Source organism: Triticum urartu, chromosome 7A (genome assembly GCF_056163025.1).
Source record: "Triticum urartu cultivar PI428250 chromosome 7A, HENAU_Tu73, whole genome shotgun sequence".
Lineage (NCBI taxonomy): Eukaryota > Viridiplantae > Streptophyta > Magnoliopsida > Poales > Poaceae > Triticum > Triticum urartu.
In genome coordinates this window covers 725,255,768-725,282,661 of record NC_141879.1, presented here as the reverse complement: position 1 = coordinate 725,282,661, position 26,894 = coordinate 725,255,768, and the positions used below count along the sequence as shown (strand labels likewise).

The window sequence follows — 26,894 nt, the reverse complement described above, 5'->3', positions numbered from 1 at the left end:
TTTACCCTGGTTCAAAAAATGCTAGTTTTTTATCCCGATAAAATGTTAACAAACAATTATTATATAAACATCCAGTATAGTACATTAGGAACAGTGGACTGCAACATGCAGTAAAAAAAGAAGCACGAGAAACGCGTGGTGTAGTTTTCAACTATAAGAGCTTATGTCAGTGGTTGGGTGGTCACTGGTCAGATTGATACGGTGACATTTGATTCATATCTGTAGGCCAGCTTGTACCTTTCATGAATTTTGAATTCATCTGTTCATGTACTTGTCTGGCAATAATTTGTGCAACTAGCTACCGCATCAGGACTATAAATAGGTCACGTGATGTACGTACTTGTTAAGCAATAATTTCTGCAAATAACAACCGCATCTGGACTATAAATAGGGCATCCGATGAACTGATTTGAGTCACCATTCCTACCAGCACTGCCACACATAGCAACCCACGAATATGGATTTGTTTCTGCTACTCGTCTCATTGATTTTGGTGAGTGCATGGCAAATTTTAACATGCTCCCTCTTACCCTTTCTTTTTTCATACGAGGTAAGAAGGTAAGAGTTAATCAGACCATTAATTGATGAGATTAACGGCTCAGATTTATTATATACTCTTACCTCCAATGTGAAAAGAGGGGGTAAGAGGGAGCATGTTAAAACTGCTCGTGAGTGCATACATACACCACTCGTCTCATTGATTTTGGTGCGTGCATCACATGGACGTACGAATGGCCGTCCCTATATATGTAGTAAGTGCGGATTTGTAAGTCGAGCGTAATGACAATCATACTGTTATTTGTTATGTTGCATGCAGATTGTCGGAGGACAAGGTAACCAGCATGCTAGTTTTGCCGATGCGGCCAAGATGACGCTGACAAACATGCAGACACAGACGGCATATTGGGAGGCCGCGCTTCCAGGAATTCCCATTCCCCCGGCAATCAGCGACCTGTTAGCCCAACCAAAAGGTCTCTCTCTCTCTCTCTCTCTCTCTCTCTCTCTCTCTCTCTCTCTCTTCAACGTTTTTGATAATTAACGTACACGTAATTTTGAGTGTTTTGGAGCTCACACTGTGTACTGTAAACTAAACCAAAGCAATGGTTGGACAATAATAGTTGAGGAGGAATTAATGTGTCTAGATGCAGGAAAATAAAATATTTTAGAGATAGAATATTTGGTGTAAATGTATCCTTTTATCACATGGATATATATGATCAGTGTCTGTGCGTACTAGAAACACGAGTTTGGTTAGTTTCATTTCTGTTTTGACTCGTGTCTGTTGATATGCATACGGAGCAGTTTTAACATGGTACCTCTTACCTCCTCTTTTCACATGAGAGGTAAGAGTATAAAATAGATCTTAGCCGTTTATCTTATGAATTAGTGCCTTGATTAACTCTTACCTTCTTACCTCACATGTAAAAAGAGGGGTCAGAGGTACCATGCTAAAATTTGTCATGCATACGACATATGTGCATTCAGCGCATTTTCTTGAGATGATGTTATAATTAGTCCCAGTAACATCTAGTTTATTACAGTGCAGCAAAAAATTGGACCAAACTATGAAAGAGTCAACTCAGAAGGTGGTCACAGGGACAACCATGTTCATATCATATCACAGGTTAAATATGATTTAAAAGAGGCCCATGGTTCTCATGGTGAAGAGAGTAGAAAGAAGGTCATGATGACACATGAGCCAATAATTGGTAAGGATCTGAGGAGACAACCATTGTCACATGGGTTACAAGCTAATAATTATGTGGAAGAAAAAAATGCTGCGCATAGAACAAAAATCGAAGAAAATCTGAATGAAATATCAGTGCCATATGGCTCAGAGAGTGACAACAATTTTAAGAAAGTTTCATTAAATTTGAAGAAGATCCTTGCAGCATATACAACACTGAAAGATGAAAACCTTAAGGAAATATCAGTGTCATATGGATCAAAAGTTGGAGAAGCCCACGAAAAAGTTTCAGGGTCATATAGGTTAGAAGGTGAAAATAATTCAAAAGAAATATCTCTGTCTTATGGTATAAACAGCGATGATACTCCAAAGGAAGAATTGGCACATGAAGAAAATGTAAAGGAAATCTCAGTGTCATATGGGTTAGAAGGTACAAAGTGTTTAAAGAAAGTTGCACTAAATTTAAAGAAGATCCTTGCAGCCTACACACCTTGGAAAGATGGAAATCTAAAGGAAATATCTGTGTCATATGGATCAAAAGGCCAAAAGATTTCAAAGGAAGCATCAGGAATATCTGGGTTAAAAGGTCAAAAGGATTTAAAAGAAATCTCAGTGTCTTATGGTGTTGATGACCGTGAAAATCTGAAGGAAAGATCTGTGTCATACGGATCAGAAGATCAAGAAACTCTGAAGGAACACTCAGGATCATATGAGTTAGAAGGTGAAAAGGAGTTAAAAGAAATCTCAGTGTCTTATGGTGCAGACGGCCATGAAAATCGAAAGGAAATATCGGTAACATATGGATCAAAGGACCAAGAAATTCGCAAGGAAGCATCAGGATCCTACGGGTTAAAAGGTGAAAGGGATTTAAAAGAAATCTCAGTGTCTTATGGTGTAGACGGCCAGGAGATTCTAAAGGAAGGCTCCACATCACACGAAGAAAATTCAAAGGAAGTCAGTATGTCATATGGGTCAGTTGAAGAGAAAGATGAACAAGCCGACGTTCTGAATCAAGGTGAATATCATTTTTTTACAAGGAAGTAGAGTTCATTATTTTATTACATACAACCTCTCAATTGAGTTTTTGCCATTGTACCTGTTGCAGTAAAAGGAGAGGGGAGCCACCATGTTCACGCTCACAGCTACAAGAACAAGAAAGAGGCGGATGTCTTTTTCTTCCACGACATGTTGAGGCCAGGGTCCTTGATCACTCCGACCATCCCGCCGACCGCCTCCATGCCGGCGCTTCTCTCCGGTGACGTCGCCGACTCCATCCCATTCTCCACGGAACACCTCTCCGACATCATCACGATGTTCGCGCCGGCGTCACTCACGATGACCAGAGAGATACGGTGGACGCTGGACACCTGCGAGCACCCACGAACGCTCCCCGGCCAGAAAGCAGGCTGCGCCACCTCCTTGGAGTCCCTCGTCGAGCTGCCGGCGTCCCTCCTTGGGAGGGGCAACGTCCGTGCGTTCTCCGCCGTGGATCTGCCCATGGATGGCCCGGGGACACCGGCGCTTAGGGGGAGGTACAACGTGACGGCTGCACGGAAGCTCTCCGGTTCATCATCTGAGGTCGTGACCTGCCATGACCTGACCTACCCGTACGCGGTGTACTACTGCCACACGTCCAGGCCTACGTCTGCGTACATGGTGACGCTGGCGAGCGTGGAGGAGGTTGCCTCGCCGGCGACCATGGAAGTCATGGCCGTGTGCCACCTCGACACGTCATTGTGGAGCCCGAAGAACCCGTTCTTCGAGCTGCACAACGTTCGGCCAGGTGATGTGGCCGTGTGCCACTTTCTCACTAAGCTGAGCATCATCTGGGTGACAGTCGATGAGCATGGCGACGCACGGTAGAAGGGAATGCTCACGCCCGGCCGCACCTACTTATCTGCTCATGTTAGCTATATATGGCCGATGGCATGAATACGATGTAGACTGATTGACGTGTATCGAGATATGTGGTATGAAATAATTGAGTGTTGCCATCCGTGAGATCTTAGTCAAATTCTTATGTCTGATAAAATTCTGGTTGTACTCCTCTCTTGTCGAGTCAATAGTTCTTCTCTATAGCGCGGTTGAGGAAGTTGGTCCCCTGAAAATGAACTTGTTGCATACGTGCAACTTCATTGGACGAACGAGAAGCTTCACTGTGAGTTATGTGAGCGGACCTCCTCGTAAACATCTAAATTTTTTTTCCAGTCCCATAGATCGATACACAAGTGAACCTAAGTGAACCATATGACTAAACTCCACTAGAAACATCCTGAAATCCATGCTCATCTAAAACTTTCGATCAAGACCATGCAAAACCTAAACATGGCAATGCTAAGCCTGTAGAGCAAAGATTTTATGAAAAAAATGTTTGGGATGAGAATGAAAACATACCGTAAATTTTTTAGGCGGAAGTATTCAGATTGAAAATGATTAGGGAGAAAGATCTAGCAAGAGCATCTACAACTGGACGACCAATATCCGCCTCAACGGACTAGCGGCTTGCCCGGTCACTGTCTGAAAAATTCCCACCCAACCGATTGCTCGAATCACAGCCGGGACACCCGGGCTGACCAGTAACCCATATATCCAACCCATATGTGGGGTAGATATGGGGGATGCCCAGACGCGCCTGCCATGTAGGATCCGACCAACTATGGCCCACCCGACCCCACATACATTCAACGCTATCTGCACTCAGGACGAAATCATAGCCGCATTCCACTCCACTGCAGTTCACTCCTCGCCGCCCCTAGCTCTTCTCCGACGAATTCCGGTCGTCTCTGGCATGACAGGTAGTGGATTTGACTCCGAACTTGTCCCTTGCTGTCCCAAGGAGGGTAGGGCAGTCCGTGCCACTCTCCATCGCTCCCGGGAGGATTGCGCGCGACCGCGGATGCATTCCTTCTGGTGGGAATCCATTGTGTTCACGAAAATGGTGATTGTATTTGTCAGGACTCATTGTGGGGCGATGTATGTCGTACGCAGTGCGGACCGTCGGGCGCCCGAACACTACGATGCCGGCGCAACCCATTTGGTGGTGCGTCGTCCCGCGGGATCCGGATCCAAGCTAGAGGTAAACGGCGGCATGGTGTGCGGCACGCACGCTACTGAAACGAGGAGTGCCCGCCGTGCAAGCCACCAAGCACGGATGGCCACACATGCTCTCCGGCCGAGGCCAAGGAATCGGAGGCGCACGCCGGCGGGCCCAAACACCCGGCCACGCCCGTGTTAGTCATTGTATTTACATATGTTAACCATGCATTTAAAATTTATTAAACAATGTATAAAAAAGTCTTGATGTACATGAAATTTTTTGACATAAAAAGTATATCTTAAAATACAAAAAATGTACAAGGTGTATGAAAAAATAAACAGCAGAATATATATTTAAGAAAATATTACTCAAGTATTTAAATTGTTTAAAGATGCATAAAAACTGTTTTTATGTATTAAAAATGTACATTTGATCTGGAAAAAAGGGTAGACCTTTCTTTAAAAAAGCCAAAGGATACCATTGAACACAATTAAAAAATGAAAAAAGATAAATAATCAAAGATAATCAAAGGAATGAATAAAAAGAAATATAAAAACCCATAAAATTCACTGAAAACCGAAAACAAACAAAGAGAACTTAAGAAAAAATAAAAATGAAAATGAAAAAGGAAATCCTAAGAATGAACGAGAAAGAAACAAAGAAATAGACAAAAAAATAGCGAAGAGAGCGACAGAAATCCAACTCGGTGCCCAGGCTCATCTGCTCCCGCTCGGAAAAAAACTCAAAACAAATACTAAAAGAATTCAAAAAATCCAATCTGTTTTGTGTGGTAGATAATTTGATGCGTGAGGTGCACTCCAAACTTCAACTCATTTGGACATCTGAGCAGCTCTCGGCAAAAAAGAAAAGTCAGGTCAGAACAGTGCGTGAACAGTAAACTTTTTTACAGACCCTGAAATTGTTTTTTTCCGACAGCCGATCAGATGTCCAAATGAGATGAAATTTGGAGCGGACCTCACGCATCAAATTATTTATCACGCAAAAAAATGAATTTATTTGAATTTTTCTCTTATTTATTTTGATTTTTTTCTAAACGCGGGTGCAGATGAGCACGGGAGCAGAAACTCCGCGTCAAGCGACCGAAGCGAACACATCCAGTGATATAGCTCCGGAGATGGACGAAAATGGGCCGGCCCTGTGCTGTAACGGGCAGGAAAAAAAATCAGACCAAGGGAGCTCGCTATAGCGAGATATAGCTGCCGCGATGCAGGTTTCTCAAAAAAAAAAAATTGCTGCAGCGATGCAGAACGTTTAAGAGAAAATTATGTAAAGGCTGGTAAGCTACCGGCGACGGAGCGTTTTCCGTCTGGCTCACCCAATCAAATTAACTTTTTGGGTGTGTCTAGAGCATATCTAGATGTGCTCTAATTATTGCACATCTAAATGAATGAATCAAGCATAAAAAGAAAAAGAAAAAAGAGAAATAAAATATTCACATGAATCTCAATGTAAGATCAATGACATATGACTTAGATGTGCAATACTTATGGCAAATCTAGATGTGCTTTAGCAAACTATAACTTTTTATGCACTCGCGTGACCGTTCAGAAAAGCGGGCAAATCCTGGGTCAAAAAACCTACTAGGTATAATTATTTTTTGGTAGATTTAAAGAAAATCTTGATTCGCACAATGTTGACAGATTCAAAAAATATCATGACTTTTTAAAACCTTTAGTTACACTCTTATGGATTTTAAAAATACTCATGATATTTTTTACAATTTTAAAAACACTCACACGAAATATTCGCGTGAAATCAATGACATAGAATTAGATATACAATACTTAGGGCAGATCTAGATGTGCTTTAGCAAAACTGTTATAAAGTATATTCAGGAAAGGCAAACGTTTTCAACCGGCGCAACGGCCGAAGCTTCGGCCGGTCACATGGGGCGTGTTCGATTGAATGGGATCCAACAAACTGTTTTTCTACTCGGAGTACAGCTGGACTAGGTCATGTGGCCCACTCTCCACCAAACATTCCTTATCCTTTTCTTCTTCCTTCCTCTTCCTCCTTCTGCATCTAGACTTCACCGCTGCTTCTTTTTCCTCCCGTAGCAACCCCTCGCAAGCTGCTGGTTTTCTGCGTTGGAAGCGGTGGTGCTGAATGGCAGCCACCTCATGGCCGAGCCTCCGCTTCCCCTCGTTGTTGCCTGGGCACACACTGCTGCGAGGTCAACGCTCATGACGATGCAGCATCGCCATGGACGTGCCCACAGAGCTTTGCCTTTTCTTTTACGGAGTGCCGCAACAGGTCATGGGAGATGCTACATCCGCCGTGAGGGATGTTACAACCCATAAACTTTTTTGCTGAAACCAACTACTATATTTGTCGCTGATTCTTTCTTTGCTGGAACCAGTGTTTTGTTTTGCTACCACCGGCGACATGGTTTGCTACCACCATACGCAGCGACCGGCCGACGTCAATTTTTTTTCTTGCTACAACCGTGTCTTTTTTTGCTGCAAACGGCAGCCACAGAAGCTACAATCGGTTAACGTTTTTGCTACAATGACGATGACGGGCGGTGCTGGCGAGCTTTTAATTCGCTGGAACCATTACCCTTTTTTGCTACAACCGTTCGTTCTTTTTGCTGCTACCGACACCCCGACAGAGAGTACAGTTTCTTGCAAGCTCATTGTCGGAAGTGCTGCGATCTGCAACCACCGCACACCGGAGCTGCGTCCGCCGTCATCAGAGCTGCGACCGTCGTCACGGGGAGCTGCAACTACGTGGACATGCTGCTGCATGCACGGAGCCGACGACAAACACATGAGATGACGGCGGCGAGGGGCGGCGACCAGCGGTGAGGGCAGCCACCGGCGGCGACCAGCGAGACGCGCCAGGTGATGCTTCTAGGCCGGGCGCGTCGCTCGTCCATGGTGGCGCTATGGGGCTGATTCTCAAGGAAGAAGACACAGGGGAAGAAGGAAGGAGACCCTGCAGTTCTAAATTGCTTAATTTTGCTACAACCGTTGTTTTTTTTTTCTGGAATTAGTCTACTTTTTTGCAACGATCTACCACTGAATCTCTCTCAGTTTGAGTTTGTTTTCTGCTGGAACCAGTGCTTAATTTTGCTACAATCATTGTTTTTCCTGCTAGAACAAGTCTACTTTTTTGCTACAATTGACCACTGAATCCTCAGCTGAGTCTGCTTTTTTGCTTCCACCATGTTCTGTTTTTGCTGGATCCTATCATTGTTTTTGTTTCCACCATGTTCTGTTTTTTTACGCACCACATTCAGAATTATGACCGGGGGGCGTCAACGGGCTGCCGCCGGCGAGTTGGCCGGCGCTGCAGTACAAGCATGCGAAGGATTAGGGGGGAGGAGGAGGTGCATGGTTTCCGGGCATGGACATCAGGGAGACGAGGGGGGGGGGGAGTGGAGACGCGGCAACGGCGAACTCCGACCCACGGCGGGGGCGGCGACCTGCATGGTGGGAGGGGCATGTAGTCGTGGTGGGCGGGGCATGGTGGGTCGATTTGATGGGGCGAGGGGAATTTTTCTCCTACTCGCCCGGAACGATGGATGGGGGAACGAAGTGGGGAAGCTGATCTGGCGGACGATATGCCTTGTATTGTACGGTGCGGATGCGACCGCTCTAAATTTGGGCCGGCGCGCCGGCGCAGATCAGCGCCTTCAGGAAATCAGTTTTTTAGTTGGTATATAGATATATGGAGGTAGAGACGGAGAAGAGATAGAGACAAGTACTAGTAGATATTTTGGCAGTAGAGTCCGGAAGAATCACGTACCGGAATAGCAACTTCACTCCGAAAACGGCGGCCAGGCGCGACCGAGAACCATATAAGTTCATACATCTAGAGGTAAGCAACGACCTACTTTTCATATACAAACAACAACGAGAAGCACCTCCCTCGCTTCCCGTAATTAGGCCAAGCGGCGTACGCACGTTCGATCTACGTACGCACCATGACGAAGATAATCTCCTATTATCCGAAGTCTGGATACAAGCTGCCGAGCAGTTTCGCTGTCGCCGGCGCCGGCAATTCAACGATGGAGGCCACCAAAGGGAAGCCGGTGGCTGCTTGCGTCGACGACGCTGTCACAATATTCTTTATGGTACGTCACGCTGCCGCGCACGCTATATACTCCCAGTTTAGTTTCCAACGACAAGTATTGTGGTACAGAGGGAGTATACAAGACCTGCACGCATATATTGATATAGACACTACCGAATTAATTTGATCACGCTTGTACTTTATTAATTAATTCTGTATGTGCATGCATGAATCCATGCAGCACTTCATTGTCACTTTTATCATGCTCGTTTTCTTCATTGTCCCTGCCTTCGACAATTGGCGGGGGCATTGGCCTTGCTTCGCCATCCACGGCATAGTGTACTTCTACTCAACGGCGATGATCAATCTACTGATGATCAAGCTCCGGGGCCAAAACAAGAGTTGGGAACTGGACAAGGATTGTGGTTGTGGTGAAGAAATCGTCACCGGGTCAAAGGTATAGTATCTGGTTAAAAGATGACTTGTTTGGCGACTTTACTTGGCATGACTTAGTCATGTGTTGCTGCATGCAGATGCGTTGACGTCGAAGCTGATGTTGGGCGCGACTGGGATCACGCTCATCTCCCTGGGGTTGATGGTCTTGGTCTTCCCGCCTGATTGGCATCACTTGGAATCCATTGCGTTATCGGTCTCGGTGTCCACGTTGCTCATGCTTTTTATCCTGGCTGTTGCGGAATTCGAGCGGAAACGTAAGCTTAGAGAAAGATCCAAGGATCCCATGGATCTAGTCTAGTGTGAAGCCTAGGGGCTCCTTTAATTCAAAGGAATTTTATAGAATTTCTGAAGGATTGAAATCCTTAGGATTTTTTTCTATGTTACTCCTTTGATTCATAGGATTGAATCCCATAGGAATTATTCCTATAGAATATTTTGTACTATATTTCATAGGAAATCTAACCTCCACTCCGACCTTTTTTTATATTTTTTTTGTTTTTTCTGTACCATCAAACACATATTGCTAATCTTATAAGATTCAAATGGGCATGCCACTCCAATCCTATACTTTTCCTATTCCTACGAATCAAAGAGGCCCTAGGTTTTGAGGTGCACTTGCTTAGTTTTCTTTTTCTTTTTCTTGTGAAAGGTGCACTAGCAAAGATGCAAAAGATCCCATGGATCTAGTCTAGTCTGAAACTTTGATCATCTCTTTATACAAGGGAAAAGAGATGGCACGAGGTTGCTAACTCCTAGCCAGTTAAGATTCTGTATTTCAATGCTGAGTTCTGGCCACCGCTGAGTCCCAGCATCTTGACGACGACAGTGTCTATCTGGTACGTGCATACATACGCTGTATGTATAATCGCTACATGACGATGACGGCGTGCATGCATGCAAGGCTAGTTCGATCTTTGTTTTACTTACGTGCCAAATAATTATATTTGACGAATATGTTCCTGTGAGTTTGTACGTCCATCAGTCCATGCTTGATGATGCGTGCATATGCATTGCATGTTAAAATTGATTCTACTTTGTGTATGCAACTGTGCATGCAGCACGTAATGGTCAGTTTCACCATGTTCGTTTCCCTTTTTATTATCTACGCCCGCGTCCGGACGGGCGTAGATAATAAAGATCAAAACCCCCGCCCTTTATGGACGGAGCTAGGGCATTGGTACGACCTGATCATCGCGGCCATCGCCTTCCTCAACTACACAGTCATGATCCAGCTGCTGTTTGTCAAACGGCGAGACCAGAAGAACAAACAGGAGCTCCAAGCATGCGAAGTGATTATTATAATCAAATCCAGATATTATGTATGTACCGGTCAACAAATGGCACTTAATTAATCAAAATACTCCCTTCATTCCTAATATGGACTACATACGAAGCAAAATAAATGAATCTGCTAAACTCAAAAAAGGCGCGGCATTAAGCGAGCTCCCTGGTCGCTCCGCACGGCGGCTCCCAAGCAAACCCAGATCCACAAATAAAGGTTCCTTGCTGTCACTCTCTCGACGCCGATGCCGCCGGCCTCAGCCACGTTGGCGGCGTGCCTAGCTGCTGAAGGTGGCTGGGCCTATTGGAGGCAGCGACGGCTGCTGGAGCGGCTGGGGCGGCGACAGTTGCACTCGTCCGCGCGCGGTGACCAGGGACGGCGCTCCCTGGCCATGGTTTGCAGTGACGCTCTCCTCCCATGATGATGTGCAACGGTTGTTGATGCGTTGCTGGGCGCTCCCGTGGTGGGTTTGTGCGGCGTTCGGTGGGGAGGCATGCCCAACCTACAGGTCGCCTTCCTGACTGGGGCGTCGGCAGTCTTTGCCGGTGTCGGCGCGCTGTGGTGGTGACCCCAGGAAGCTCCAGGCGCGACCTGGGCGTGGACGGCGTTTGTGGATGGTGTGCGTGCTCGCGGCGACATCGAATGCGCGTGTGGGACTTGGACCGGCGGCCGGCAGGGCATCGGCTGGGGTGCGTCAGGCGCCGCGACTGGTTGGGCACGAGGTGAGCTGCGAGTGGAGGGTCTGCTCCTGGTCAGCTGCCTCGCTCAAGTGGTTCGATCTTGATCTGGCACGCTGGTGCTCCGATCTGGTTGCTGCTCTTTGCAATGCAGTGGTGGTCGTGGCGGTGCTAAGGTGGTGGTCGGGGGCTACGACCAGGGGGCAATGAGAGTCTGCGTGCGGTGGGTCGTGGGATCCCGCAGCCAGAGTGAGATCATTCTTCGCTGGGATGGTGATCGGTCGGCGGCTGTCGGTGGCGGCAGGTGGTCAGCGCAACTCCGGGAGAAATCCTTATTTCGATCTTCATCAGAGCTGGCGACGGCGCCGTCCGCGGGTGTCATGATCTTTCTTGAAAGCGTCGTCTTGGAGGTGTGCTCCTCCTCTCCACGACCTTGGCACCGGAGGGAAACCTCAGATCATCTGGATCGAGCGATGGAGGCGTCTTCGCATCTTTCTCCTCATTGGGGGCATCATCTCGGGGTCGGCTACGACTGGGAGACCGAGGGATGGTGGCATCCTTGCCGCCTGGTTTGCTGAGGCGGGGCGCTGGTTTCTATTTTGGCAACGATTATGGTGTCGGGAGGAGCTTGGGTCGCTGCGTAGACTTCGGTAGTTGGTTCTTCCTGGCGTGTCCGAGATGCCCTTCCGTTTGTTGCTTGGTTGCTTTGAAGTCGGAGCTACCTGGAGCGAGTCCAGGTGGTGATGATGTCAAACACTCGATAGTCGTTTGCGGAGGGCATGGTCGGTGCAAGGCCTGTATATTTCCCTTGCGATGCACATCGTCAAAGTCAGAGATGTCGGTTGCTTGCGCGTGTGACCATCCGTTGGCATCTGCCATCGTGGCTTCTGCGGCTGTTTGCGGGTTGGCTTCGATGATGGAGCTCTATGGTGAAGTCGGAGTCGCCCGTTCGAGACAACCGGTAATGACGATGACACTTGTGACTTCTCAGCGGATGTCTTTCTTCTTTGCAGCTTCGGGTTCCATGTCGGTGGCTAGATTGTCCGGTGGTGCCCATATCATATGGGTTGGGTTATATCGGTTTTAGTCCGGTTTTCTGCCAATTAACCGGGCAATTCTCTTCTTCTTAATCAATGAAAATGGAAAGTCTTGTTCCTCGTTCAACGATAGCACCGTGATAGCGCCACGATAGTGGTCTTTTCGGCCGAGATTTGAAACTATGATCTACACTCTAAAATACGTCTACATACATCCATATGTAGTCTTTATTAGAATCTCTAAAAAGACTTATATTTAGAAACGGAGGCAGTACATTCTACTACTGTATTTCACTAACCAGCCTTTTATGGTTATTTCTTTCTTAACTGCCTCGTGCAGTTGACGTCTATGTTAACGTTTGTTGTGAATGGGATCGCGTTAATCTCGTTAGGGGTCACGATCTTCATCTTTCGTCCTGACCTGCGTGACTTGGCTTCGGTGCTTTCCCAGTCTTGCTATCAACTGCGGGGATGTTTGTTTTGCTCAGAGTTGAGGAAATTGACACGAAGAATATTCTTGGAGAAATATGTGAAGATGCCTCAAATCTAGTCTAGGTCCAAATCTTGGTATCTACTCCCTCCATTCCTAAATATAAATCCTTTTAGAGATTCCACTATAGAGACTACATTCAGATGTATATGGACATTTTTTAGAGTATAGGTTCACTCATTTAGCTCCATATGTAGTCTATAGTAAAATCTCTTAAAAGACATATTTAGGAACGGATGGAGTAAAATGCAACTTCCCAGTTCGTTTTATTAATGTAAATATACTCAACAAACCCTAGAGGACGACCACCTATGAAGCATGGTACTTTAGTGAGTTTTTCTTTCGTTATTTAGTGATAATTCATGGTACTTTTCTGAGTATTTTGTCATGCATGTAGAAGGAATGCCCACTTCAGATTGCAACCCACTGCTTGCTTCTGCATAAAGAACACCCACCCCAATCTAAATCGTTGGGCCGGTGTCGGATATAAAACGTTTACCACAGCATGGGCCTCCGTGCACCTCTACTCAACAGTAATGATCAATCTACTGCTCACCAAACACCGGGACAAGAAGTTTCAAAAACAAAACACCGGGACAAGAAGAGTCAGGAAATGGAAAATGGTTGTAATGAAGAAATCCGTACCGGGCCAGGTTACCAGACGTGTATTGTTCCACGAGTATACTTGGCATGACTTATTCATATGGTGTTGCATACAGATGCAATTGACGTCGAGTCGTCGATGTTGATATTGGGCACAACAGGGGTCACGTTGATCTCCTTTGGGTTGATGGTCTTTGTCTTCCGGCTTGACTTGCATCACTTGGCCTTCATCGTGCTATTATTCTCTGTGTGCACATCATTGATAGTTTTAATCGTGACAGTTGCGGAATTCAGCCTGGAAGAAATCTCAGTAGGAAACACAAGATGAGAATGAATCAAGGATCTATTCTAGTCTGAAGCCTCGGTTTGGAAGGTGCACTTGCTTAGTCAGTTTCTGGAGTCAGTAAATTAACTGGACAAAACATCCAAATTGTACTGCCATGATTTTTATTATTTCTGGATCTACAGATCTGGATGTATTTTTCATTATTTCTGATGTTTGTTGTACTGTCATGATTGAAAATAATAGATCAGAAGTTTACTCGCAAAAAATAACTTCCAAATTGTAGTCTGGTCTTCGTCAAAGAGAAAAAGAATCTCTCGAGACAGAGTTAAGTTTCAGAACCCTAGTTTCTAAACAAAATAGTTTTAGAACCCTAGTGTTCCACACCGCAAATGTATCCCTTGCCAACACTTTTATTTTTTTGGCGGGGGGCAATCTTTATTTTCTTCATGCCGCACCCGCATGTACATAATATATTCAAGTGGACTTTGACTACTTTATTTTTGCGGGGTATGGACTTTGATTACTTTATAATACTAGTAATAATGTACGTGCAATGCACGTATATATTAGGTAGGATATTAATTGCATGTTATATTAGGTAAGATATATCTTTTGCATGTTGGTATTTGGTAAGATATCAATTACTTTTTCACGGGAATGGTAGGATATTAATTACATGGCAGACTTTAAGGAATAGCGTTGAGTCAAAATGTGTTTATAACCAATGACAGTGGTGGGTAATTAGAGCGTTAAACGTGTTTGATGCTCAACATTGAAGCGATTTGAACCGCTAGATAACATGATTTGACGGTCGAGATGGTTTGGATCTACCCATTTGGGTTTTTTTATATTGATATAGATAGACGGATGGCACCAACCCTGCCTCGATATTTAAGTTTGTTATAAGATATAATGAGATTTAGAGGGAGGTGTAATTTACGCTGCTGCCACGTTTACTTTCATCCGGCCGGTTGTTATGATCTGGCGCACGTGTGTTAGTTAGAGAGATAGAAGTTGTTGTTATAGGGGCATGTAAAATATCTCGAGTAGTTGTGCTGTACGTTTGCTACCTCGTTACCCTCTCTCCCTCCCCTTCCCTTCCCTCTCTGCAAGTTTGTTAGTTGCCAATACCATGACAAAGATAATCTCCGACGAGCTGCCGAGCAGCAGTTCTACGGCGACCACCAAAGGCAAAGGGCAGCCATCGCCCGCGGCTGGACTATATCATCAACTACCAAGGCTAATTCGATCTTGGTGTGTTCATGTGAGTTTGTACGTCCATGATTCCATCAATGGTGCTTACTAATTTTTGTGTGCATGCAGCATGTTATGGTCACTTTTGTCATGTTCGTCTTCTTCGTCATGTACGCCTTGTTATTATGGTTGGAGCTGGGGCATTGGTACAACGTAATCTTCGCCGCCATCACCTTCCTCTACTCCATGGTCATGATCCACCTGTGGCTTATCTAACGGCGGGACCAGAAGAAGACATGTGAGGCCGAAGCATGCGAATTGACAACTGCTATTAGCACACCCCGAGCACCTGAGGTATTTGCCAATCGACACATGGCACCTAATAAACCAGTACTAATGTAGATTTTGTTTTAGCTAATCAACCCGTTTCTGATTCATTTTCGTGCATAAATTGTTTCGTACAGTTGATGCTTCTGGCAACCGGGATCATGTTAATCTCCTTGGGGGTGGCAATCTTCATATTTCGCCCAGATTCCTATGACATAGCCTTCGTTGCTTTCACGGTCCTTTTATCGACGGTGGCCATGTTTATTTTCCTCAAATGTGCGAAAGTTGAAAGGAAGCGTTTAGAAGAACTTAATGCTGCCTCAGATCTAGTCTAGTTCCAAAGCATTGGCATCTAAAATGCAACTTCCAAGTTTGTTTTATTTACTGAATAAACTCGACATATAAACCCTACAGAAGATTATCTTTTTTCATGTTACTTTTCTAGATTTTGGCATGCATGGGCATTGATGGCTGTAATCTCCAACAATTTCTATAAGGGAAATTTGTGGAGATACAAAACCCACAGATTCAATCTCGTTTCATGATAGTTTGAGCGATAGAAGTGTTGATCGGGCCAAGCCGGCATAACAGTTAGTAGTTCGCATTACTTTCTCCTCCGAAGCGCGCACATTCGAGTTCAGTATGTAACCCTGATTGCTTATGGTTTAATACAATCATGTTGGATCTGCTAGTAAGAAAGGAAGAGAAAGACTAAATGCAACAGCTCAGCGGGATAAGACATCTCTTATTTACAGAACGGCCCTTAGGCCAATAATCCTAACGGGGGGGGGGGGGGGGGGGTGGTGTGGGTCTTTTATGCGCCTTTATTTAGATTCTAACTAAATACTATACTGAACTTCATCCGGGAATCTTTCTAGAGAATCCATTTGTCTTATTTTTGTGAACCAGTGTAATCTATAGTGGTTTCTACAAGGAAAATTAGTGTGGGGACGCGGCCGCTTCATTAGTTTCTTCGGGAGAGAAAAAAAGTTGCATCACAAATATAGAAGGGATGCTACTTTCCACTACACACCCACATCCTTGTGGGTTTCATGGCATAACTCCTCCTCCTATATGCGGTGGTTTTCTCAATTGCCAGAGTGACCTAGCGCTCCTCCCGAGTGGCAAATCTAGGACAAAAATGAAGGGTGGGCTCAAAGATAACGACAGAAAAAATGTTTGTTTTAAGAAGAAGAAAATCTTCATCATGTAATTCTTTTGTCCAAATAAGCCAAGATTTTTCCAGATTACTACTGGGGCCATGTAGTATTTATTGGAGTTTTTCTGAAATTTTTGAACCAAATATTGAATTTGCTTACCTAATTAGCCATAATCTTGTTGTCCATTTTGTCCAAATGTGCTCAAATTTTCACATAATACTAATGGAAACATGTAGTATTTATTGGAATTTTTTAGAAAAATGAAGTGGCGTCACCTTATTCTTTGTGCGAACAGATGGACCCATAGCTCCAACTAGGTCATCCATGTTTGCCACATCAATATCATGAGTATCACACAGCTCTTGGCTTGGCGGAATAAAGATGCCCACCCATTGGCCCTCATGTCCTGCAAGCTTTCTTTCACATCCAAGATAAACACATGGCTTTAACAATATTTTGATTGTTTCTTTGCTGAGCTTGGGATAGATGATCTGTATTTCTCAACAAGTTTATTAGGACAACATGATGAACACAAATTCAAAGCATTCCATGTTTTAAAGCAAACCTCTAGCTCAACCTTGACATGTGTGTACCCGAGCATCAACGACAACAATTCCTAACACATCCACCACAACATTCCCGCAATATGAATATACGAAACAAGGTTTTGAAATGTGAGCCCCAATGAGTATCTCTCGGTAATGTTATGCTAGATTGTTGATGCAACCCGGTTCGGGCTGAAATATTTCCATTCTCCATCAAATCTAAGGGTTTTTTCTTGATGTGTGGAAAGTAATGCATCTTTCCTTTTACAAGATGAACATACTTGAGTCACTATCAAGGGAATATAGTTGAAGAAATCAGCAATAGCAGGACAACATTGAGGAATGGTGATAACCACCAACTGCAACTCATGAGTAGAGCAATGAACATAAAATGCATATGGAGCTTCATCATTAACCAAATTATGCAAACTATTGAATTCCCCTCTCATAGTTGAAGCATCATCGTAACGTTGACCACATAGCCTACAAATTGACAAACCATGATATTCCACCACATCAACGAAAGCTTCTTTAATACCAGTAGATGTGCAATATGTGATGTGCTTAATTGCAAGGAATCTCTCTTGGAGCACTTAATGATCATCAAGAAATCTACATGCGTAAAGAAATCAGATTAGTAAACGTTAATAGTGGAATATAAAAACACAAAAAAGATTGTGTGTGTTACCTCACAATCACCGCCATTTGCTCCTTTGTCGAGCTATCTCTAGCTTCATCAATAAGTATTGAGAAATTCTTATCTCCAATTTCATTCTTAATCTCTAGCTTCATCAAATCTTCCTTCTTGTTCTTATACCAATCACATAACTCTCTGAAATTTCCCTTGTTGATGGAAGTGGAGGATTCATCATGCGCTTGCAGCAACTGGGTGGGCCGGCCCACTCCACGAAGTAATTGCTAGTGACAATTTACAGCATGGACTATTCAAAACAGTAGACGCCCTATTTATTGCGCATTACACTGTACCATTTAGAATTTTGAATTAATTGACAACATGTTCAAAGATTTCCAATGAAGTTTACGACATACAGAAAATTTTCCGTATTAAGAAAAAGCTCACCAAATCAAAAAAAGTTCATGTACTAAAAAAAGTTCACGTATTCAAAATTAGTTCATTTTTAAAAATTTAAACATATTTGTAAAAATAATTGCAAATTGGAAAACAGTTTATGAATCAATAAAAAAGCACAAAATTGAAAGAAAATTGTGACTTTGAAGAAAAGTTCAGCGATTTTGAAAAAATTTCACCGAATATGGAAAAAGTTCATCGAATTTGAAAAGAGCTAATTGATTTTGAAAAAAAGTTCATCAAATTTTAAAAAAATTCCTTGAATTGAAAAGGTTCATAAAATTAGAAAACAAATCATCCAAGTTGAAGAAAAATTGATCAAGTTTGAGAAAAAGTCATTGAATAAGAAATACATCTGCAAAAATGAAAAAAGTTAATCGATTTGAAGAAAAAGGTTCGTCAATTTTGAAAAAGTTAATTGAATTTGAAGAAATTCATCGAAAAATGAAAAATTTCATCGATTTGAATAGCGTTTACGAATTGGAATTTTTTTCATCGAATAAGCAAGAAGAAAAAAAACAGAAAATGGAAATGGAAAAAATGAAAAACAAAAGAAGAAAGAAGAAAATGCCTGAGAAGATGTAAGTCATCCGAACCTCTAGGCGAACGCAATTTTCTGCCTCTTAGAAAATAAAATAACGGATGGGGAGTTGGGCCGGCCCAGCACGGAGGCCTGTGTGCGCCTGTCTGCAAAATAAATACACACGCCCATGCGCCAAATAGGAAGCACCGGTGGAGCCTCCCTCCCAGATAGGGCTGGAAAAAAAGCTCGAAACTCGCGAGCTAAACGAGTAGCTCGTGACTCGGCTCGAATCGACTCAAACTCGAAGAATAACGAGTCGAGCCGAGCTTTAGTTTAAGATCGTTTATTGACCAAGTTAAACGAGCCAATTTTACGAGTACTCGTGTAACTCGTTAGGCTTGGTACAAAATAGCAGCCACTTCCAATACAAAAAAAGATCAGCTACTCAGCACTCTATGTCCCAGACGCACAACACAAGGCCTAGCCGTTGAAGGCCCAGCCGCCTAGGAGACTCATGTGTTACAAGGAAATTACTATTGTTTAGTGATATATATATATATATATGTTTAATATATACATAATTATTTTTATAATATTTGAGGGTTTTATGTTCATATCTTTAACGAGCTTAACAAGCTAAACGAGTCAGCTCGCGAGTTATATGAGTCGAGCCAATCTTGGATTTGAGCTCGTTCTAATAACGAGCCGAGTCGAGCTAGCTCGTTAACGAAACGGGCTCTAGCGAGTCGAGCTGAGCTGGCTTGACTCGGCTCGAATTCCAGCCCTACTCCTAGACAATCGCCAGATATTTGCGTCCATAAATTATGCGGCACGTGTGCAAGTTTAGAGTTAGAGATAGAATCAACTAGAAACCAGAGATAAGACTCCTAGCCAGTTACAATTCTGTACTTCAATGCTGACTTCTCGCCGCCGCGCAAACAACAGCAGCCACTGTACCGGCAAGGACATGATACGAGCTGCACAAGCTACTCAAGCTGTCCGTCCCTTCCTCGTATCCATGAAGCGAGCTAGATTCGTCATTACGATTACGTACGAATATAATTTCCTCCTCGACGCAGCTGTTGGCACCGGCGACGGTTAGACAGGCGACGCACCTGGACATCGACGACGACACGGTGTATGTTTCGTATGTACATGCTGTATAAACACCACATGACGATCACGCGAGGCGACGGCATGCTGTATGCATGCCAAGGCTAGTTCGATCTTAGTTTCACTTACATGCCAATTAATTATTTGATGAATGTGTTCACGTGAGTTTGTACGTCCATCAGCATTGGATGTTAAAACTATTTTGAATCTTTCGGATCTGAATATTCATATCACAAATAAGAAAATTACATTAAAAATTATGCTAAGTAGCATTCCACATAAAAAAATTCTGTTTTTATCATTTATCTATTGAAGGACGAGAAGGAATTAAGCTTGGGGATGATTGATACATCTCTAACGTATCTATAATTTTTGATTGTTCCATGCTATTATATATTCTGTTTTGGATGTTTAATGAGATTTATAATACAATTTTATATTATTTTTGGGACTAACCTATTAACCGAAGGCCCAGCTCGAATTACTTTTTTTTTTGCCTATTTCAGTATTTCGAAGAAAAGGAATAAAACCTTCGGGAACGTGATTTTCGGAACAAACGTGATCCAGAGGACTTGGAGTGAATGTTAAAAAACAAACGAGGAGGCCACGAGGCAGGGGGCGCGCATACACCCTGGGCGTGCCCTCCACCCTCGTGGGCCCCTCGTAGCTCTCCTGACCGACCTCCTTCGCCTATATATACTCATATACCCTGGAAACATCAGATACGGAGCCAAAACCATATTTCCACCGCAGCAACCCTCTTTACCCATGAGATCCCATCTTGGGGCCTTTTCCGGTGCTCTGTCGGAGGGGGCATTGATCACGGAGGGCTTCTACAACAACACCATAGCCTCTTCGATAATGTGTGAGTAGTTTACCTCAGACCTTCGGGTCCATAGTTATTAGCTAGATGGCTTATTCTCTCTCTTTGGATCTCAATACAAAGTTCTCCTCGATTCTCTTGGAGATCTATTTGATGTAACTCTTCTTTTCCGGTGTGTTTATCGAGATCCGATGAATTGTGGGTTTATGATCAAGATTATCTACGAACAATATTTGAATCTCCTTTGAATTCTTTTATGTATGATTGGTTATCTTTGCAAGTCTCTTCGAATTATCAGTTTGGTTTGGCCTACTAGATTGACCTTTTCTGCAATGGGAGAAGTGCTTAGCTTTGGGTTCAATCTTGCGGTGCTCGATCCCAGTGACAGTAGGGGAAACGACACGTATTGTATTGTTGCCATCGAGGATAAAAAGATGGGTTTAGATCATATTGCATGAGTTTATCCCTCTACATCATGTCATCCTGCTTAAAGCGTTATTCTATTCTTATGAACTTAATACTCTAGATGCATGATGGATAACGGTCGATGTGTGGAGTAATAGTAGTAGATGCAGGCAGGAGCCGGTCTACTTGTCACGGACGTAATGCCTATATACATGATCATACCTAGATATTCTCATAACTATGCTCAATTCTATCAATTGCTCGATAGTAATTTGTTCACCCATCGTAATACTTATGCTATCTTGAGATAAGCCACTAGTGAAACCTATGCCCCCCGGGTCTATTTTACATCATATTAATCTCCCGTCAACAAACTATTTCTATTACCATTCACCTTGCAATCTTTACTTTTACTCTTTGCCATAAAAATACCAAAAAATATTATCTTATCATCTCTATCAGATCTCACTCTCGTAAGTGACCGTGAAGGGATTGACAACCCCTTTATCGCGTTGGTTGTGAGGTTCTTATTTGTTTGTGTAGGTGCGTAGGACTCGAGCATGGTCTCCTACAGGATTGATACCTTGGTTCTCAAAAACTGAGGGAAATACTTACGCTACTTTACTGCATCACCCTTTCCTCTTGAAGGGAAAACCAACGCAGTGCTCAAGAGGTAGCAGCTGTCTGTAATGAATAACCCTAAAATGATAGTGGTAAATCGGTAAGAGACATCATAGATCGCACCATATCAAATAAAGTACGGTTACGATGTTTGGACACACCATTACGCTGTGGTGTTCCAGGTGGCATGAGTTGTGAAACTATTCCACATTGTTTTTAAATGAAGGCCAAACTCGTAACTCAAGTATTTGCCTCCGTGATCAGATCGTACAAACTTTACTTTCTTCTTATGATGATTCTCCACTTCACTTTGAAATTCTTTGAACTTTTCAAATGTTTCAGACTTGTGTTTCATTAAGTAGATATGCCCATATCTACTCAAATCATCTGTGAAGGTCAGACAATAATGATACCCGACGTGAGCCTCAACACTCATTGGACCGCATACATCGTATGTATTATTTCCAATAAGTCAGTTGCTCGCTCCTTTGTTCCGGAGAACAGAGTTTTAGTCATCTTGCCCATGAGGCATACTTCGCAAGCATCAAGTGATTCATAATCAAGTGATTCCAAAAGCCCACCAGCATGGAGTTTCTTCATGCGCTTTACACCAATATGACCTAAACGGTAGTGCGACAAATATGTTGCACTATTATTATCAACTTTGTATCTTTTGCCATCAATATTATGAATATGTGTATCACATGATCGAGATTCAATAAACCATTCACATTGGGTGTATGACCATTAAAGGTTTTATTCATGTAAACAGAATAACAATTATTCTCTGACTTAAATGAATAACCGTATTGCAATAAACATGATCTAATCATATTCTTGCTTCAACGCAAATACCAAATAACATTTATTTAGGTTCAACACTAATCCTAAAGGTAGAGGGAGTGTGCGATGATGATCTTATCAACCTTGGAATCACTTCCAACACACATCGTCACTTCGCCCTCAACCAGTCTCTGTTCACTTTGCAACTCCCGTTTCGAGTTACTACTCTTTAGCAACTGAACCAGTATGAAATACTGAGGGGTTTCTATAAACACTAGTAAAGTACACATCAATAACATGTATATCAAATATACCTTTGTTCACTTTGCCATCCTTCTTATCCGCCAAGTATCTAGGGCAGTTCCACTTCCAGTGACCATTTCCTTTGCAATAGAAGCACTCAGTTTTAGGCTTGGGTCTAGCTTTGGGATTCTTCATGTGAGTGGCAACTTTCTTGCCATTATTCTTGAGGTTCCCTTTCTTTCCCTTTGCCTTTCTACCTTTGCTGATTTCAGCATCGCGAAGAGCTGGGTGAATCGTTTTCGTCATCCCTTGCATATTATGGTTCATCACGAAGTTCCATTAACTTGGTGATAGTGACTAGAGAACTCTGTCAATCACAATCTTATCTGAAATATTAAATCCCACTTGATTCAAGCGATTGTAGTACTCAGACATTCTGAGCACATGCTCACTAGTTGCGCTATTCTCCTCCATCTTGTAGGCAAAGTACTTGTCAGAGGTCTCATACCCCTTGACACGGGTACGAGTCTGAAATACCAATTTCAACTCTTGGAACATCTCATATGCTCCATGTCGTTCAAAGAATTTTTGAAGTCCCGGGTCTAAGCCGTAAATCATGGTGCACTAAACTATCAAGTAGTCATCATACCGAGCTTGTCAAACATTCATAACGTCTACATCTGCTCCTGCAATAGTTCTGTCACCTAGCGGTGCATCAAGGACATAATACTTCTGTGCAGCAATGAAGATAATCCTCAAATTGAAGGAAATATGCCCTAGAGGCAATAATAAAGTTATTATTTATTTCCTTATATCATGATAAATGTTTATTATTCATGCTAGAATTGTATTAACCGGAAACATAATACATGTGTGAATACATAGACAAACAGAGTGTCACTAGTATGCCTCTACTTGACTAGCTCGTTAATCAAAGATGGTTATGTTTCCTAACCATGGACAAAGAGTAGTTATTTGATTAAACGGGATCACATCATTAGATGAATGATCTGATTGACATGACCCATTCCATTAGCTTAGCACCCGATCATTTAGTATGTTGCTATTGCTTTCTTCATGACTTATACATGTTCCTATGACTATGAGATTATGCAACTCCCGTTTGCCGGAGGAACACTTTGTGTGCTACCAAACGTCACAACGTAACTGGGTGATTATAAAGGTGCTCTACAGGTGTCTCCAAAAGTACATGTTAGGTTGGCGTATTTCGAGATTAGGATTTGTCACTCCGATTGTCGGGGAGGTATCTCTGGGCCCTCTCGGTAATGCACATCACATAAGCCTTGCAAGCATTGTAACTAATGAGTTAGTTGTGAGATGATGTATTACGGAACGAGTAAAGAGACTTGCCGGTAACGAGATTGAACTAGGTATTGAGATACCGACGATCGAATCTCGGGCAAGTAACATACCGATGACAAAGGGAACAACGTATGTTGTTATGCGGTCTGACCGATAAAAGATCTTCGTAGAATATGTAGGAGCCAATATGAGCATCCAGGTTCCGCTATTGGTTATTGACCGGAGACGTGTCTCGGTCATGTCTACATTGTTCTCAAACCCGTAGGGTCCGCATGCTTAAGGTTTCGATGACAGTTATATTATGAGTTTATGAGTTTTGCTGTACCGAAGTTAGTTCGGAGTCCTGGATGTGATCACGGATATGACGAGGAGTCTCGAAATGGTCGAGACATAAAGATTGATATATTGGACGGCTATATTCGGACACGGAAGTGTTCCGGGGAAGTTTCGGATAAAACCGAAGCACCGGGGGGTTACCGGAACCCCCCGGGGGGTTAATGGGCCTCATGGGCCTAAAGTGGAGAAGAGGAGGGGCTGCCAGGGCAGGCCGCGCGCCCCCTCTCCCCCTAGTCTGAATTGGACAAGGAGGGAGGGGCGGCGCCCCCCCCTTTTCCTTCTCTCCTTCCCCCTCTCCTACTTGGACAAGGAAAGGGAGGGGAGTCCTACTCCCGGTAGGAGTAGGACTCCTCCTGCGCGCCTCCTACTAGGGCCGGCCGCACCCCCCCTTGGATCCTTTATATACGGAGGCAAGGGGCACCCCTAGAGACACAAGTTGATCCACGTGATCATATTCTTAACCGTGTGCGGTGCCCCCTTCCACCATAGTCCTCGATAATATTGTAGCGGAGTCCGGGGATCGTCATCGAGCTGAACGTGTGCTAGAACTCGGAGGTGCCGTAGTTTCGGTGCTTGATCGGTCGGGCCGTGAAGACGTACGACTACATCAACCGCGTTGTGCTAACGCTTCCGCTGTCGGTCTACAAGGGTACGTAGATCACACTCTCCCCTCTCGTTGCTATGCATCACCATGATCTTGCATGTGCGTAGGAATTTTTTTAAAATTACTACGAAACCCAACACAGATCACGGACCTAGTCCGCATCATTGATACCATCAGCTTTCAACTTAGTTTTCTCTAGGAACATATCATAAATAAAACGGGGAAGATATACGCGAGCTATTGATCTGCAACATAGATATGCAAATACTATCTGGACAAAGTTCTTGATAAATTAAAGTTCAATTAATCATATTACTTAAGAACTCCCACTTAGATAACATCCTTCTAGTCATCTAAATGATCACGTGATCCAAATCGTCTAAACTATGTCCGATCATCACGTGAGATGGAGTAGCTTTCAATGGTGAAGATCACTATGTTGATCATATCTACTATACGATTCACGTTCGACTTTTCGGTCTTAGTGTTCCGAGGCCATATCTGCATATGCTAGGCTCGTCAAGTTTAACCCGAGTATTCTGCATGTGCAAAACTGGCTTGCACCCATTGTATGTGAACGTAGAGCTTATCACACCCAATCATCACGTGGTGTCTCAGCACGAAGAACTATCACAACGGTGCATACTCAGGGAGAACACTTATACCTTGAAATTAGTAAGGGGTCATCTCATAATGCTACCATCGTACTAAGCAAAATAAGATGCATAAAAGATAAACATCACATGCAATCAAAATATGTGACATGATATGGTCATCATCATCTTGTGCCTTTGATCTCCATCTCCAAAGTACCATCATGATCTCCATCGTCACCGGCATGACACCACGATCTCCATCATCTTGATCTTTATCAATGTGTCGTCACATGGTCGTCTCGCCAACTATTGCTTTTGCAACTATTGCTATCGCATAGCGATAAAGTAAAGCAATTATATGTCGCTTGCATCTTATGCAATAAAGAGAAAACCATAAGGCTCCTGCCAGTTGCCGATAACTTTAACAAAACATGATCATCTGATACAACAATTTATATATCATCATGTCTTGACCATATCACATCACAGCAAGCCCTACAAAAACAAGTTAGACGTCCTCTACTTTGTTGCTGCAAGTTTTACATGGCTGCTACGGGCTTCTCGCAAGAACCGTTCTTACATACGCATCACAACCACAACGATTTTTCGTCAAGTGTGATGTTTTAACCTTCAATAAGGACCGGGCGTAGTCAAACTTGATTCAACTAAAGTTGGAGAAACACACACACACTAGCCACCTGTGTGCGAAGCACGGCGGTACAACCAGTCTCATGAACGCAGTCATATAATGTCGGTCTGGGCCGCTTCATCCAACAATACCGCCGAATCAAAGTATGACGTGCTGGTAAGCAGTATGACTATTATCGCCCACAACTCTTTGTGTTCTACTCGTGCATATAACATCTACGCATAGGCCTGGCTCGGATGCCACTTTTGAGGAACGTTTCAAAAATTTCCTACGATCACGCAAGATCTATGTAGGAGAAGCATAGGAACGAGCGTGGAGAGTGTGTCCACGTACCCTCGTAAACCAAAAGCGGAAGCGTTTAGTAACGCGGTTGATGTAGTCGAATGTCTTCGCGATCCAACCGATCCAAGCACGGAACGTACAACACCTCCGCGTTCAGCTCACGTTCAGCTTGATGACGTCCCTCGAGCTCTTGATCCATTTAAGGCTGAGGGAGAGTTCCGTCAGCACGACGGCGTGGTGATGGTGATGATGAAGTTACCGGCGCAGGGCTTCGCATAAGCACCACGATGATATGACCGAGGTGTGTAACTGTGGATGGGGGCACCACACACGTCTAAGACAAATCTTGAGTACCTTTGGGGTGCTCCCCTCCCCCGTCTATAAAGGAGGGAGGGAGGAGGCGGGCGGCCTAGGGGGCGCGCCAAGCATAGGGAGTCCTATTAGGACTCCCAAGTCCTAGTAGGATTCCCTTTCCTATTCGGAGTAGGAGAGAAGGAAAGAGAGGGAGAGGGAGAAGGAAAGGGGGGGGGCGGCCCCACCCCTTGTCCAATTCGGTTCGGTAAAGTGGGAGGCGCGCGCCACCTCTTGGCCCTTCTCCCATCTCTCTACTAAAGCCCAATAAGGCCCATTACTTCTCCCGCCGAATTCCCGTAACTCCCCGGTACTCCAAAAATACCTGAATCA

The 26,894-nt window shown here is 43.8% G+C and overlaps 1 protein-coding gene across 2 annotated transcripts; it reads left to right on the top strand.

Annotated features, from left to right (window-relative positions):
- The first annotated feature begins 351 nt into the window (after window positions 1-351).
- LOC125527737 (uncharacterized) lies at window positions 352-3,688 on the top strand. 2 transcript variants are annotated; one of them, XM_048692250.2, is made up of 4 exons: window positions 352-493; window positions 818-971; window positions 1,542-2,702; window positions 2,793-3,688. In XM_048692250.2, the coding sequence occupies exons 1-4, from the start codon at window positions 458-460 to the stop codon at window positions 3,548-3,550; spliced, it is 2,109 nt and encodes a 702-aa protein (XP_048548207.2). In that variant the 5' UTR covers window positions 352-457; the 3' UTR covers window positions 3,551-3,688. The 2 variants fall into 2 exon arrangements, with proteins under 2 accessions (XP_048548207.2, XP_087393674.1); XM_087537548.1 differs by lacking the exon at window positions 352-493 and adding an exon at window positions 560-706.
- Window positions 3,689-26,894: the final 23,206 nt, after the last annotated feature.